Source organism: Heterodontus francisci, chromosome 48 (assembly GCF_036365525.1).
Source record: "Heterodontus francisci isolate sHetFra1 chromosome 48, sHetFra1.hap1, whole genome shotgun sequence".
Taxonomy (NCBI): Eukaryota; Metazoa; Chordata; class Chondrichthyes; order Heterodontiformes; family Heterodontidae; genus Heterodontus; species Heterodontus francisci.
The window spans coordinates 3,760,792-3,777,014 of NC_090418.1; the positions used below are offsets into that span (position 1 = coordinate 3,760,792).

General features: G+C 45.4%; 1 protein-coding gene across 2 annotated transcripts in view; it reads right to left on the reverse strand.

Moving 5' to 3' along the window:
• Window positions 1–5,650: 5,650 nt before the first annotated feature.
• Window positions 5,651–16,223, reverse strand: part of dvl2 (dishevelled segment polarity protein 2) — a 45,289-nt gene continuing 34,716 nt past the window's right edge. Inside the window, exons 11-15 of one of the 2 annotated variants that reach the window (XM_068023740.1) lie at window positions 15,912–16,046; window positions 14,388–14,519; window positions 13,699–13,875; window positions 12,246–12,473; window positions 5,651–6,826 (exon numbers count right to left, since the gene is read on the reverse strand). In XM_068023740.1, the coding sequence (XP_067879841.1) occupies window positions 6,387–6,826; window positions 12,246–12,473; window positions 13,699–13,875; window positions 14,388–14,519; window positions 15,912–16,046 (1,112 nt within the window). In that variant the 3' untranslated portion in view covers window positions 5,651–6,386. Of the gene's footprint in view, window positions 6,827–12,245; window positions 12,474–13,698; window positions 13,876–14,387; window positions 14,520–15,911; window positions 16,092–16,223 lie in introns of both variants that reach the window. The other variant, XM_068023739.1, reaches the window with a different exon arrangement.

Genomic DNA, 16,223 nt, shown 5'->3' on the forward strand with positions numbered 1-16,223 from the left:
GCATTCCATGACCAGCAAAGCACAAACTGTTTTGTTGACATGGGGAGTAATACTATAGTTTGGTTTACAAGGTTCCCTTTTGTTTTGTTCAGTTATTGAAGATCCCGATTTCCTAACGTCACCTAGCAATGAGCCTGAAGCAAAGACCTGGGCAAGGAAAAGGAGAGGTGGGGGGGAAAAGAGAGAAGACAGTGAATTTCACTAAATATCCCTTTAAACCAAAGGTGTGTTGAATCGGACAGTAATACTACATAGCACACAGACTCGCACTGATCTTTGAGTCTATAAGCAGGACAAGTAAGACGGTTGATAGCTGACGACTGTTGGCCCTTTCGTATCAGCATTTACTGGAAACAAGTCAGCCAGGATGTTATATGAGCCGCCCTGGTTGGCTATCACTAGGCAATTAAGGAAACAGCTTCACAAAGTTGTTTGGCAAAGGAGTAAGGAGCAGATTCCGTACACTGTGAGTCAAAGGGATGAGCATCTTTGGCAGCCACATCCACTCCTCTCCTCACAAACTGGCACAGCATTCCCACATTTTGGAATTCTGTACGATTCCCGGTGGGCCCCAAGTGGCAGCAAAGGAGAGTTAGAAGTACCTGCTCCAGAGTGGACACTCTGGAGAGATCCAGCAGAATAGACAACAGGAACAGGAGGAACATTCAGCCCCTTGGGAAACTGGGCTTTTTGTTTGGCTGGGGAAGTATGCAAACCTTCATCATTCCATTTGGTGGTGCTATGCTCCAGTATTAAACCATCCGACAGAAAAGATAGACCTTGCATTGAGAGAGCACCTTTCATGACTCAAGATGTCCCCAAGCACTATACAGCCAATTAAGTATCTTTTTCTTCAAAATGCAGTCACTGTTGTAATATAGGAAATGCAGCAGCCAACTTGCACATGGCAAGTTCACACAGTCAATATGATAATAACCAGGGGGAAGACGGTGGCGTAGTCGTAATGTCACTGAACTAGTAATCCAGAGGCCCAGACCAAAGCCCTGGGGGCACAGCCGATCCCACCACGACAGCTGGTGGAATTTAAATTCAATTAATCAATAAAAAAATCTGGAATTGAAAGGTAGTGGTGCCATGAAACGATCCTCGAATGTCGTAAAAACCCATCTGGTTCAATGATGTCTTTTGGGGAAGGAAATCTGCTGTCCTTACCTGGTCATGCCTACAGGTGACTCCAGACCCACAGCAATTGGGTGACTCTTAACTGCCCCTCTGAAATGGTCCAGCAAGCCACTCATTTGTCAAGGGCAATTAGGGATAGGCAACAAATGCTGGCCTTGCTAGCGACGTTCACATCCCATATAAAAAAAATATTTTATTCTTTCAAGTGATGCTGGTTGAGGGACAAATATTGGCCCCAAGATACTGGGAAGAATTCCCCTGCTGCTCTGGGATATTTGATGTCCAACCGAAAGTTCAGACGGGGCCTCGGTTTAATGTCTCTTCTATAGACTGCATCTCCGACAGTGCAGCACTCCCAACTAAGAATCATACAGCATAGGTGGCTGCCATTTGGCCCATCGTGATATGCCAGGTCTTTGAAACAGCTATTAAATTAGTCCCACTCTTCTGCTCTTTCCCTGCAACTAATTTAAATTTGAATTAAAAAGTTAATTATTATGACAGTATAATCTTGTCGTCACAAGGCCACGGCCACCTTGATATCAATGGGCATTAATCGTGACTCAATTTACTACCTCGCATTCTTGCACTACTGACTCATCACTCATACAGATCAAAATACTCTACCAGAGCCTGTGTTGCCCACCACACACACACATGCATACGCTAGATATCAACCATTGCTGCAGATTCAAAACAGCCACTTCCAATTAAAGTGGCAAGAAAGCTGGTGCTTCTGATCTGCAGCTTTGAAGCTTGTAAGCATTTTAAAAATGCAAGTTTGTCAATTAAACTCACAAGACCTGGGAGACACAACTCCCCCTCCCTGCACACTTGCAGCAACAAAGACACATGCTCATCATCACCCATTACTGAAAACCCAATGACAAAGGGCAAGATGAGTGATCAGACGTGTGCAATTTCTAAAATGCTAAGTGGGGAACAACAGGGGACACAAAGCAGGGTTCACAAATTTGGAACAAAGTGTCACCCAACATCAGTTGCTGGGTCAAAAACCTGAAACTCCCTCCCTACCAGCACTGTGGGTGCACCTACACCACATGGACTGCAGCGGTTCAGGTGGTGGCTCACCATCACCTTCTCAAGGGCAATTAAGGATGGGCAATAAATGCTGGTCAAATGCTGCTAAATCCCTGGGTCAAGTTCCAGCACCCTAAAGCGATTGTTATACCATTTAGTCTCTTTCTCTCCTCCCTCAATGTTATCATCCTTAATCCTCCTGATCCTAGCTCACATTCCTTGTGACCCTCAAACTCCTTTTCCTCCTAAAAATTAAGGCTTCTATCTAATTACCTCATTTCGCCTGCTCTTTTTGACTTTGCTGCTGTCTTGCCCTGTGGGTCCCTTGACCCTCCACTCAAACTCCCCATGTATCTATTATCCTTTAACGAGTACCAATTTGGGAGGGGTGGGGAGGGAGAAAGAGAACACTGTCTCCTGTACAGAGAAACCAAAACGTTCCACGTTTTCTCTTTCTCAAAAGATCACAAACCAGAATTCAATCTTCAGCCAAGACCCCAAAAGGAGCAACTGGAAAGCCCAATTCTTCCCATACCCAAAAAATGTCCCAACACACGAATGGGAGGGATTTGAAATTTAAAAAAAATTACAATTTATATAAATGACTTGGATGAAGGGGCCGAAGGTATGGTTGCTAAATTTGCTAATGTCACAAAGATAGGTAGGAAAGTAAGTTGTAAAGAGGACATAAGGAGGCTACAAAGGGGTATAGGTAGTTTGTGAGTGGACAAAGATCTGGCAAATGGAGTATAATGTAGAAAATGTGAAATTGTCCATTTTGGCAGGAAGAATAAAACAAAGCGTGTTATTTAAATGGTGAGAGATTGCAGAGCTCTGAGATGCAGAGGGACCTGGGTGTTCTAGTGCATGAATTGCAAAAGGTATGTATGCAGGTACAGCAAGTAATTAGAAAAGTTAATAGAATGTTATCGTTTATTGGAGGGGAATTGAATACAAAAGTAGGGAGGTTATGCTTCAGTTATACAGGGCATTGGTGAGACCACATCTGGAGTACTGTGTACAGTACTGGTCTCCGTATTTAAGGAAGGATGTAAATGCGCTGGAAGCATTTCAGAGAAGGTTTACTGGACTAATACCTGGAATGGGCGGGCTGTCTTACAAGGAGAAGTTGGACAGGCTAAGCTTGTATCCGCTGGAGTTTAGGAGAGTAAGAGGCGACTTGATTGAAACATATAAGATCCTGAGGGATCTTGACAGGGTGGATGCTGAAAGGATGTTTCCCCTTGTGGGAGAATCTAGAACCAGGGGTCACTGTTTAAAAATAAAGGAGTCATCCATTTAAGACAGAGATGAGGAGAATTTTTTTTTTCTCAGAGGGTCTTGAGTCTTTGGAACTCTCTTCCTCAAGAGCAGTGGAAGCGGAGTCTTTGAATATTTTTAAGGCAGTGGCAAATTGATTCTTGATAAGCAAGGGGGTGAAAGGTTTTCGGGGGTAGGCAGGAATGTGGAGTCCAGGTTACAATCAGACCAGTCATGATCTTGTTGAATGGTGCAGCAGGTTCGAGGGGCCGAGTGGCTTATTCCTGCTCCTAATTTGTATGTTTGTAAAACTGCTTTAACTGTAAGTAAGCTCGCAAGTGTCATTCCCATAGGTCAAGCCTACCTACCTGCTCGCTCACCAGACCCCCTTGACCTTTATTTCGCTGTGTTCCTCCACCCCACCATAACCTCCCCCCCATATCACTTAAACCCTCAACCTAATCTCTCTGGAAACTCATCCAATTGCTCACATACTTTTTATATCAAAGTTCTTTCCCCAAACCTGCAGCAGAACTCTATTGCTGGGTGAGAGAAATAGTTCAGTCTGACATAGTTTCTCACGCCTCAGCCCCCACCACCACCACCACCCCCCCCCCCACAAACATTATTTCCACTGCAAATAGCAACATGCTAAATCGAGTTCCACAAAGACTGCAAATTTCACCTTCAGCAGATATTACTCAACATCTCCAATTGACCGAGGGACAGTGATATCACTGTGGGGCAATGCTGCCGATAGTTTGGAAAAGCTCCAGGAAAACTACTCGGACACAGGGAGACAGATCAGCATCGGTGGAGATTCGGGAGCAAGCTGGGGGGAGGGGGCTGAGAAGAGAAATGGGACAAGGAAAAATCTGCAGTTAATACTTCAAAATATCTCAAAGAGTTTCACAAAATGAATTAGCCTTTTATCACTAACTGTTTCTGGTGGGTTTCATTGGTGGGTGGCTGGGAGAATTCCCTGGTCATCTTTATCCAACCTTCAAGTATCCACCTGAGCCACTGAAACAGGCAGATGAAGCCTCAGTTTAAAGTTATTGGGCCAAGTCTGGTACTAGAACATGCCCCATAGCAGAATACTCATATAGCACTAGCTGGTACTGCAGCACCAGCACTTGGAGCCTGTTCTGCCCTTCAATCAGTCACATCTGGTCTGTGCCTCAATCCCATTGACCCCCCCCCCTTTGCTCCATATCCCTCGATACCCTTAGCCAACAAAAATCTATGGCTCTCAGTCAATTGACCTCCATAATTCAGCTGTTTGAGGGAAGAGAGTTCCAGATTTCCACTACCTTGTGTGTGAAACAAGTGTTTCCTACATTACAAATGCGATTACACTTCAAAAGTACTTGACTGGCCGTATAACACTTTAGGACATCCTGAGGTTGCGAGAGGTGATTTACAGAAATACAAGCTTTTTGTCTTGATTTCGCTGCTGAATGGCCTAGCTCTAATTTTAAGACTGGGGCACCATTTGTTCTGGATTCCCCCACCAGCGGAAAGTTTCTCCGTATCCACCTGATCACTGCTCAATACAACATGCTGGGGTGTTCTGAAAGAAACTCCATCGACCTTCACCTCCTCCTCAGAGGAGAAAAGGGACAGGAGGTGGAGGGCTCGAAAAATCATAAACCCACTGAACCACACACCATCTACCACAGTGAAACAAAGCTTGTTTCAAATCCTCCTTGGCTTTGCCCCCACCCACCTCCACACCCCCCGCCATCTCAGTAATCTCCTCCAGTCTTACAACCCTCCGTGATCTCTGCACTCCTCCAATTCTGGCCTCTTGCATATCTCCAATTTTAATCGCTCCATCACTGGCAGCCGTGCCTTCAGCTGTCTGGGCCCCAACCTCAGGAATTCCCTCCCTAAACCTCTCCACCAGTCTCTCTTCTTTTAAGAGGTGCTTTAAAACCTACCTCTTGGATCAAGCTTTAGGTCGCCTGTCCTAATATCTCCTTATGTGGCTCGGTGTCATGTTTTGTTTGATAATTGCTCCTGTGAAGCGCCTTGGGATGTTTTACTACCTTAAAGGCGCTATATAAATGCAAATTGTTGGTGAGCTTCCAGAAAGAAGTGAGACCAAGCGTAATGTGCTCTCTATGTCAAGTCCTATTGAGACCATAGCTGCAGAAACAGGATAGAAAAGTTCAGTGAGACAAGGTCAAGTTTACTGCAAAGATTCAAGACTGAAAGTTTATTTTTATTTTTTTAAAAACTCCTAAATCATTGCAATACCGCACTAATAACTTGATTACCAATTTTCTGTCCTTCCAAAAACATTCCAATAATGTAACAGTGTTACTTTTATTCTACAATTTAGAAAAAAAATAAAGCCAGACCTTCCACTTTCCTCTTAAGTTACACTGCAAGGCACCGGTGACTGGCAAACTTAACTGCCCTTTAAAAGGCTGCAGCCAGATACTCTACAAGATTGCGATTTCAAACGCATCCTGGTGAGCTTAGTGGGCAGTCGATGTGCAGTCATTTAATTTTTTGCAGGTGACGCGGAGGAGTTTGCAGTACAAACTCGACAGGGACATCTTGTGATTACAGCGGAGGATAATACTAGGTCTTGGTATATAATATTTAAAAAAAAGAGAAATGAAAGGCTAGAATTGCACTTGTTAATTGTACTTCAATTAAATTATACTAAAACGCAGTTTATTTTAAAATACTTGTCTCGGTTTCTGCTCCAGCGATGGCTACTCTTGTTCTCAGAGTCAGCAACTGCCGCAAAAGTGAGCCAGAGACTTGCCATCTTCAATCAGGGTTTCACTGCGGTAGGCTCCATGTGGAGCATGGTATGAAAGGTGACGTTATTTACAGTGTACGAAGTTGGTGTGGGATCTTCAATTGCACCTTCTTCGATTTTGCGACCGGTGCAAAAAAAGATGGGTCCTGCACTACTGTCCGAGTCACATGACGTCCACAAAGAACTCGCTGGGGTTTCCCATGGCCATATGGAAGGACTGGCGGCTGGCGGTGAGCTCAGGGGGCACAGAGCCAAGGTCGCGGACGGGCGGTGCCCCTGGTGGCACGGTGGCAGACGATGGTGGCTGGGGCACCATCATCACCATCAGAGGGTTGTACTGCAGCGGGACTCCTGGTGGTCCATACGCATGGACAGAATGGTGGGACCGCACACTGCCCATCACCGAATGATGGTGACTCCGGTGGCTGTGCTCGCTGTTGGGGGCTGACCGCTCGCTCCCGGCATGCTCTCGGCGCACGCTGCTCCGTGTGGAATATTCCGACTCGCTGCCGCTCCCCGATTTGGAATCCACAGTTTTACTGTCTTTGTCTTTGCCTGTGCGCCTCTCACTCTCACTGCGATTTGAACCACTGCTTCGACTTCCTGCAAAGGAGTGAAGATTGATTTTAAAAATTACGAAAAGACAAAGGAACGGTAGCATAGTGTTACATTACTGGACTAGTAATCCAGAGGCCAGGACTAACAACCCAGAAGCAAGATTTCAAATCCCACCATGGCAGCTCAGGAATCTAAATTCAGTGAATTAATTCATTCTGGAATAAAAAGGTAGTATCAGTAATGGTGACCCATGGAACTATTGCGTTGTTGTAAAAAACCCATCTGGTTCACTACTGTCCTCCAGGGAACAAAATCTGCCGTCCTTACCCAGTCTGGCCGATATGAGAGTCATAGAGTCGTACAGCATAGAAACAGGCCCTTCGGCCCACTGCGTTCACGCCAACCATAATGCCCATCTGTACTAATCCCACCTGCCTGTATTAATTCCATATCCCTCTATGCCTTTGCTCATTCAAGTACCTGTCTAGATGCCTCTTAAATGTCGCTATTGTTCCTGCCTCCACCACCTCCTCTGGCAGCTCATTCCAGACACCCAATATTCTTTGTATGAAAAATTTACCCCTTTGATCCCCTTTAAACCTCCTCCCTTTCACCTTAAATCTATGCCCACTAGTTTCAGTTACCCCTACCATGGGAAACAGACTCTGGCTATCTACCCTATCTATGCCTCTCATAATTTTATATACTTTTATCATGTCCCCTCTCAGCCTCCTTCGCTCCAGGGAAAACAGACCCAGCCTATCCAATCTCTCTTTATAACTCAAGCCCTCCAAACCAGGCAACATCCTGGTGAATCTTTTCTGCACCCTCTCTAGCTTAATCACGTCTTTCCTGTAGTGCAGTGACCAGAACTGCACACACTACTCCAAATGCGGCCTAACCAACGTTATGTACAACTGTAACATGACGTCCCAACTCTTGTACTCAATGCCTCGGCCAATGAAGGCAAGCATGCCATACGCCTTCTTCACCACCCTGTCTACCTTTGTTGCCACTTTCAGGGAACTATGTACTTGCACCTCAAGGTCTCTCTGCTCAACAACACTCCCCAGGGCCCTGCCATTCACTGTATATGTCCTGCCCTGGTTTAACTTCCCAAAATGCATCACTTCGCACTTGTCTGCGTTAAATTCCATTTGCCAATCCCTTGCCCACTTTCCCAGTTTATCTATATCCTGTAGTAATCTTAGACAACCTTCTTCACTGTCCACTATACCACCAATTTTGGTGTCATCTGTAAACTTACTAATCATGCCCCCTACATTCACATCCAAGTCATTAATATATATGACAAACAACAGAGAGCCCACACTGATTCCTGCGGCACACCACTGGTAACCGGCCTCCAATCTGAAAAACAACCCTCCACTACCACCCTCTGCCTCCTATCACCAAGCCAATTGTGTACCCAATTGGCTAGCTCACCCTGGATCCCATGTGTTTGAACCTTCTGGAGCAGCCTACCATGCGGGACCTTGTCAAAGGCCTTGCTAAAGTCCACGTAGACAACATCCATTGTCCTGCCCTCGTCAATCCTCTTGGTCACCTCCTCGAAAAACTCACTCAAATTCGTGAGGCATGATTTCCCACGCAGAAAGCCACGCTGACTATCCCTAATCAGACCTTGCCTTTCCAAATGCATATAAATCCTGTCTCTCAGAATCCCTTCCAATAACTTTCCCACCACTGATGTAAGGCTCACCGGCCTGTAGTTCCCTGGCTTATCCCTGCTGCCCTTCTTAAATAAAGGCACAACATTAGCTATCCTCCAGTCTTCCAGTACCTCACCCGTGGCTAACGATGATACAAAAATCTCTGCCAGGGCCCCAGCAATCTGCTCCCTTGCTTCCCCTAGCATCCTAGGATACACCTGGTCAGGCCCTGGGGATTCATCCACCTTAATGCGCTTCAAAACCTCCAACACCTCCTCCTTTGTAATGTTGATATGCTCCAGGATATCGCTGTTCCCTCCCTTGAACTCACTAGCTTCCATGACCACTCCACGGTAAATACAGACGAGAAGTATTAATTTAAGATCTTGCCCATTTCCCGTGGCTTCACACATAGATTACCAAACTGATCCTTAAGGGGACCTACTCTCTCCCTAGCTACCTTTTTACTCTTAATATACTTATAGAATCTTTTAGGATTCTCCTTTATCTTATCTGCCAGGGAAATCTCATGGCCTCTTTTCGCCCTCCTAATTTCCTTAAGTGTAGTCCTACATCCCCTATACTCCAAGGGACTCGCTTGATCCCAGTTGCCTATACCTGACATATGCCTCCTTCTTTGTCCTGACCAGACCCTCAATATCCCTCATCAACCAAGGTTCCCTCGTCAACTCGCCAACCTTGCCCTTCCATCTAACAGGAACATGCTGGCCCTGAACTCTTCCTATCTCACTTTTAAAAGCCTCCCACTTGTCAGACGTCCCTTTACCTGTAAACAGCCTCTCCCATTCAACTTTTGAGAGTTCCTGTCTGATGCCATCGAAATTAGCCTTCCCCCAATTTAGGACTTCAACTTGAGGACCAGTCCTACCCTTTTCCATAACTATCTTGAAGCTAATAGAATTATGGTCACTGGTCCCAAAGTGCTCCCCCACTGACACATCAACCACCTACCCATCCTCATTTCCTAAGAGGAGGTTGAGTGTAGCCCCTTCTCTAGGAGGACCATCCACATACTGCTTTAGAAAACTATCCTGGACACACTTAACAAATTCTTCCCCATCTGATCCCTTAGCACTAAGGCAGTCCCAATCAATATTAGGGAAGTTAAAATCACCTACTATTACAACCCTATAATTCCTATATCTATCTGTAATTTCCCTACATATATGCTCCTCCACTTCCCTCTGACTATTGGGGGGCCTATAATATAATCCCATCAAAGTGATCACCCCTTTCTTATTTCTAAGTTCTACCCATATGGCCTCGCTGGACATTCCCCCGGGATATCCTCTCTAAGTACTGCCGTGATGTCCTCCCTAATCAATAGTGCAACTCCCCCTCCTCTCTTACCTCCACCTCTGTCACGCTGGAAGCATCGGTACTCCGGAACATTGAGCTGCCAGTCCTGCCCAACCCTCAACCACGTTTCCGTAATAGCTATAATATCACAATCCCATGTACCGATCCATGCTCTGAGTTCATCTGCCTTACCTGTAAGGCTTCTTGCATTAAAATAAATCCAGTTTAGCCTACCAGACCTTCCATGCTCCCTGTTCTGCCGCTGCCCGGCCTGCCTACTGGACTTGCTTGCTTTAACCTCTACATTTGCCTCAACTACCTCATCGGAGAGACTACTACTTTTGGTCCCACCCCCCCCCCCCCCCCGCAAGACTAGTTTAAACCCTCCCGAGTAGTACTAGCAAACCTCCCCGCAAGGATATTGGTCCCCTTCCAGTTCAGATGCAACCCGTCCCTCTTGTACAGGTCACCTCTGCACCAGAAGAGATCCCAATGATCCAAGTAGCTGAGGCCCTCCCGCCTACACCAGCTCTTCAGCCACGCAGACGCACAGAAATGTGGTTGACCATTAAATGCCCTCTGAAATGGCCTATCAAGTCATTCAGATGTCAATAGGGTTGTTCACCACCTTCTCAAGGACAATTAGGGATGGGCAATAAATGCTGCTCTCGCCAGTGATGCCCACATCCTGTGAATGAAAGAAAAGAGCATCACTGCAATTGACTCCACCCACTGCGATCTGCAGTGCTGTCACATGGCAGTGTCTTTTGGGTGTAGATTTTTTTTATGGAAAGAGTAAATTTTAACCTAAAAACAAGTGCAGTCAGTGACGCTCGTAATTAGCAATACTCTGCTTGGCACCCATTGGTAACACTGAGTATTTCTAAGTCAGGTATGGCACAGGTTAGATGCACAGTAAAAGTCCCTTAAGGATCCTATGTGAACTGAGTTTGGCAGTCTCAAATCAGTCCTCTATGGGCACAGGCGCAGAGCATATAAATTAGGAGTAGTTCAGCATTATTTGGCATAGTCACTGAAGGACGACGACAGCCATGGCTCAGTGGATAGCACTCTCGCCTCCAGGTCAGAATGTCATGGGTACAAGTCTCACCCCAAAGACTTGAGCACAAAGTGCAGCGTCTCCTACAGTGACTACACTTCAAAAGTATTTTGGGATGTCCTGAGGTTGTGAAAGGCGTTCTAGAATTACAAAATCATTCTAGGTTTGGTGCAAGAAGTGGGATAAAATTAGTGCAGTTGTTGGGTTTGTGCGGGTCGAAGTCCATTTTCTGGACAGTGAGAGATGAAAGCTAGAACCCGCACCTAACCATGCTACACCTGATCTGGGATTGTTTGATGCCTAGAATGGAACATGCTCCAGCAAGCACTCTCCAATCAAATGCAACATGGTCAGGTGCGGGTGAATGAGTTCATCTACCATGTGTAGGCTGGAACTCAGAGCAGTGCTGGTGCGTCTTCAACAGTTCCAAATAACAACAGACCCCAAGGCACTGGGAGCTGTTGGGACCGAAGCAATATAAAAGCAGCTCATGAAACATTTTAGCATGAGCCCAAGAAAGAGACAATGTCAAGGATGAGAAAAAGCCACTTAAACGAGCTTGTCCAAATAATCCAACACAGGCAGCCCAGCATCCTTCTCTACGTCCAATTCCTACCTTACCTGGTAGGCTCTCTGTTTATCATCCTTTGAGTGAAGAATCTTTCTCGAAGATTGTTTCAAATTCACACGTCAATTTTTTCCCTCATCCTACTGACCTGATTGAGGCTGCCTGAATATTTTATATCCCTCAATAGGACCGCCACCCCCAACTTATCTGCCTTCTCTTCTGACTAGGGGCCTCCAAACCTGTTGTCTTTTTGGGCTGTACAAGGGTACCACACAAAGTTTAAATCCATATTCCCTTTAATTCCCAGGTACCTCAAGTTATTGATAACACATCTTGATGTTCCGATTCAGCAAAGAGACCACAGTTCTGAGACCAGCCCTATCCGAACCTCCAGGTCATGCAGTTCAAACAAGTTAAGACAATGAACAGCAAACATTACTGAATCAACTTAGTTCATAGAAACAGGGGGAGGCCATTCAGCCCCTCAAGCCTATTCCATCAGATCTGGGTTGATCTGTCTCATGGGTCAGCTGCTCAGCTTTGAAAGCCATGGACCTAATTTGGACACCCCTCTTAGAATACAGTGAAAGCTTCTCTAAATCTTTCCTCACAGTTCATCCCTCTTACCTTTGGGTTCAATCTTGTTGCTCACTTTACCCTCCCTACCCAACTTTGTGCAGGTCCTCTTTGAAAACCACGTCACGCAAGCACCAAACTACCATTCAGTGGGAACACCAACTCTAAAATCAGGTAAAATCATTCAGTATTTCTGACCCAGTTAAACCTTCCGGCACAGACATGATGGGCTGAATGGCCATATGCTTCTACGAAACCTTTGCTCACCTTCACTGTGCTGGCTGCCAGCACTCCCACCTCCTCCGTAGCTATAGGTGGTTAACTCATGGTAGCTGGGTGGCTGTGTGGAATATGGGTGCGGTGGCGGGTAGGGATACTGGAAGGAATGCATTATAGGCCATGGGGTGGTGCCTGGGTGAGGAAGGGGTGCCAGCGTGTCTTGGTCCGAGGCGCCACTTGAACCATCATTGTCGTTCAAGGAGAGATTGGCCAAGTCTAGTTTGAAAAGAAACACGAACCAGTTAACAACTCAATGCAAATCCAGTCAAATCAGCAGCACAGGAATTATCATGGCAAGGCCATTTGGTCCAGTCACTCCACTCCATTTCATCTTAGCCCCATAACCCACCTCAACTCCTTCTCCCTCCAGAAAAGCACCCAACTGCCTCAATCATTAACATTTTTAAAAAAAAAACAGAAACAGTAGGTAGGCACAGTAGAAACAAAATGAACGCACTAAAACAAAATAACCAAATAAAAAAGAAAGCAAGCTCAAGAAACAGCATCTCATTTACCGATTAGGTACGCTACAGCCTGCCGGACTGAACATTGAGTTCAATAATTTCAGAGCATGATGGGGCCCCTTCCTTTTTATGTTTAGTTTTTCTTTTTTGTTTGGTTATTTTATTTTAGTTTTTTTAGTGTTTAGTTTGTTTCTACTGTGCCTACCCACTGTCTTTTTCCAATTTTTTTTTTTAATGTTTGTGTTTGCAGCGCTTTGTGCTTTACAGTCTACTCACACCCTCTCTGTACTAATGCTTTGTCTTTCAACACACCATTAACATACCATCTGCCTTTGTTCCATGACCTTCTGGTCAGTTATTCTCTGTGACCTTGTCTTATCAGCACCTTCTCTTTTGTTACCTCTTGCCCCACCACCCGCTTTACTTGCCTAAAATCTTTTACATTTCTAATATTTGTCAGTTGTGAAGAAAAATCTATCCATCTCAGTTTAGAAATTTTTTTATTGACCCTCAGCCTCAGTTTTTTTGGGGGGAGTGGAGAGAGTTACAGATCTCCCCTTGTGTGAAGAGGTGCATCCTGACATCACCCCTGCTCTAATTTTAAGGTTATGTTTCCTTGTTCTGGACTCACCCCACCAGAGGAAATATTTTCTCTCTATCGACCAGATTAAATTCTTTAATCATATTAAACACCTCAATTAGATCACCCCTTAATCTTCTATACTCGAGGGAATACAAGCCTAGTCTGTGCAAACCTGTCCTTGCAATTTAAGCCTTTTAGCCCCGGTGTCATTCTGGTCAATCTGTGCTGCATCCGCTCCAAGGTCAATATATCCTGTGTGAGGTCAGCACTCCAGAAGTGGTCTAACAAGTAGCATGACTTCCACCCCATTTAACAGGAAAATATTTTTCTGAAATGCTCTCCTTGAAACCTCACTGCCCAAGGTTAGACACAGGCTCCACTCTCACACACTCACAATTTTCGCAGCCACTGAAATCCCCGAAGATGTAGTAACACTGCTCAGAAAAGGTTATTTTGTTGACTGTGTGACGGATGAAGCCAGCTTTCAGCAGATTACTTGCATATTTCCTCGCCTCTCTGCGATCCTGGAAGCCCTCAATGTGGTGGTACAGCCAATCCACGACGTCAGAGCCTGCGAGCAACACAAGGTTTAGTTGAATCACATCTACAACAGCGAGTCTGCAGGCAAAGAAAGTTTGGTCAGAGGCAACTGGAACAGGTATCATCACAAACAAGAATGGCAGACAGTCTTAGGTAAGGGACTCTCAGAGAGAGGACTGAGACACACTAGTCAGTGTATAGATATCTCCCCAAGGGAGTTACACAGTAGTGCTAACGCTGAAGAGAATAAACAGTGACTCTGTACAGTTAGTGAGTAATCCTAACCCTGGAACAGTAACTTTGTAGCTATGTAGTAAATAACCCTTCTCTCCAACAAGTAGAAGCCTCATACAGCTAGACTATAAATGACCTTTATCCTGCACTGGAACACTATGGTTACACATTAAGTATCTTCATCTTAATGAAGAAAGAACTCTGCACACGTTTGCAGTGAACACCTTTACTGTGCTTATTTTACACTTGTGAGCTTGGAAGTGTAAATAATCTGGATGTTGGGTAACACAAGTCTGATTAACAACCTACCTAAGAATGCATTGGGGATTGTAATTTTCAACCACATTCTGTCTCGAACTTCAAGACCAGATTCTGGGGAAGCCATCGCCTTAGCAACAGACATCATGTCCGTGTGGATCGATAAGTTAAAGTCATCAAACCCTGGAGAAAGATATTATAAACCGATTACAGCATCAGCATTGTCACAGATCAGGACAGAGGTTACTGGCTCAACACAAACAGAATATTCGTTCTCTCCATTTATTCTTGCTGTTCATCTTTAGGTCTGTAACATGACTGGCACGCCCATGACCAGTTCTCAGGCCCTGTTAACAGCCCACTAACCAGGGACAGAGGCACCACAATAGGTGGAGGCAAGTTGTCCCTTGTTACCACGCCAAGATCAGAAACAGAACACCTGGAGGTGTGAAGTTTTGTTCCGCCACTCCAGCTGTGGCTCAGTGGGTAGCACTCTCACCTCTCAGTTAAAAGGTTCTGGGTTCAAGTCCCACCCCAGAGCATGAGCACAAAAATCAAGTCTGATACTCCAGTGCAGTACTGAGGGAGCGTTGCACTGTCAGAGGTGCCATCTTTCGGATGAGACATGAAACCAAGGCCTCCGTCTCTCCCCTCAGATGGTGTAAAAGATACCACAGCACTATTTTGAAGAACAGGGGCATTCCCCCTGCTGTCCTGGCCAATATCCCATAACCAACATCACAAAAACAGATTATCTGGTCAGTATCACACTGCTGTTTGTGGGAGCTTGCTGTGCACAAATTGGCTGCTGCATTTCCTACAAGTGACCACACTTCAAAAAGTACTTCATTGCCTGTAAAGCACTTTGAGATGTCCGGTGATTGTGAAAAGCGCTATTTAAATGCAGGTCTTCCTTTTCTTTCCTTTTTATGGCACTTCCCGCTGGGTACCATAATATCTATTATCCTGGTGGACTGGAAGGGGAGGAGGCGGTGCAGTCTCTTTGGGGGACAGGGTTGCCCCCAAAATGACATAGCTGTCAATAGTTTAGAACCAAGTCAATCCCCTGAGTCATACTCAGCAGTCTGACACCTAAATGAGGAAGATTGACAGTACTCTGGACACGGCTCGACAGCACGGCATCAAAAACGAGTACATGGAGCAGTCAATGGGTCACTCGGGGTGGAATTTCCCCCCCCATTCAGCTTCAGAAATGGCTGCAAACCAATACCTTAATGGTAGGGTTATCCTACCTGGACAAGCAGAAGGAAGCTTACCAGTGCTCTGTAAGAGCAGCACTATTTTAGCTGGTTAAACACTGGCTATTTGAGGATCTGTAACCTGTGTATCCAGTTCGCTGGCTTGGCTAAGCAGTGCATGCTCCTACCAGGAGGCAACGAGTGACCCACATTCCACAGGTGAAGTTTGCTAAGATACTTAAATCTGGCTCCCACTCGTATCAAAGTTTCACAGTGCTACGTCACCTAACTGGGACAGATATTAACCCAAAAGGTATCTATAGGGTTTAACTTCCCTTGTCCAATACGGCTGAGCCATCCAAAGGGAGTCACTTACGCTCTGTTTCGGTAATTGAGCTGCTCGAAGTGATGGTGCTCATGGATGAACTGGCACCATAAGCTGGATATGCCCCAGTCAACGCAACAGAATGAGAAACCCATGCGGCGGGATCAATTGGCCTTATTGGCTCATCTACAGAAAGAGGCACAGAGAATCTCATCAGTGAGTGCGGAACATCTGTAGAGGAGAAAGACAACAAAAAAAAACAGGAAGAGAATAACATAGTAACTCACCAAGGGATGCAACGACTAAACATAAATTGACAACGCACTTCAACACTCTTCACAATTAAATTCCTTTCATTATAAT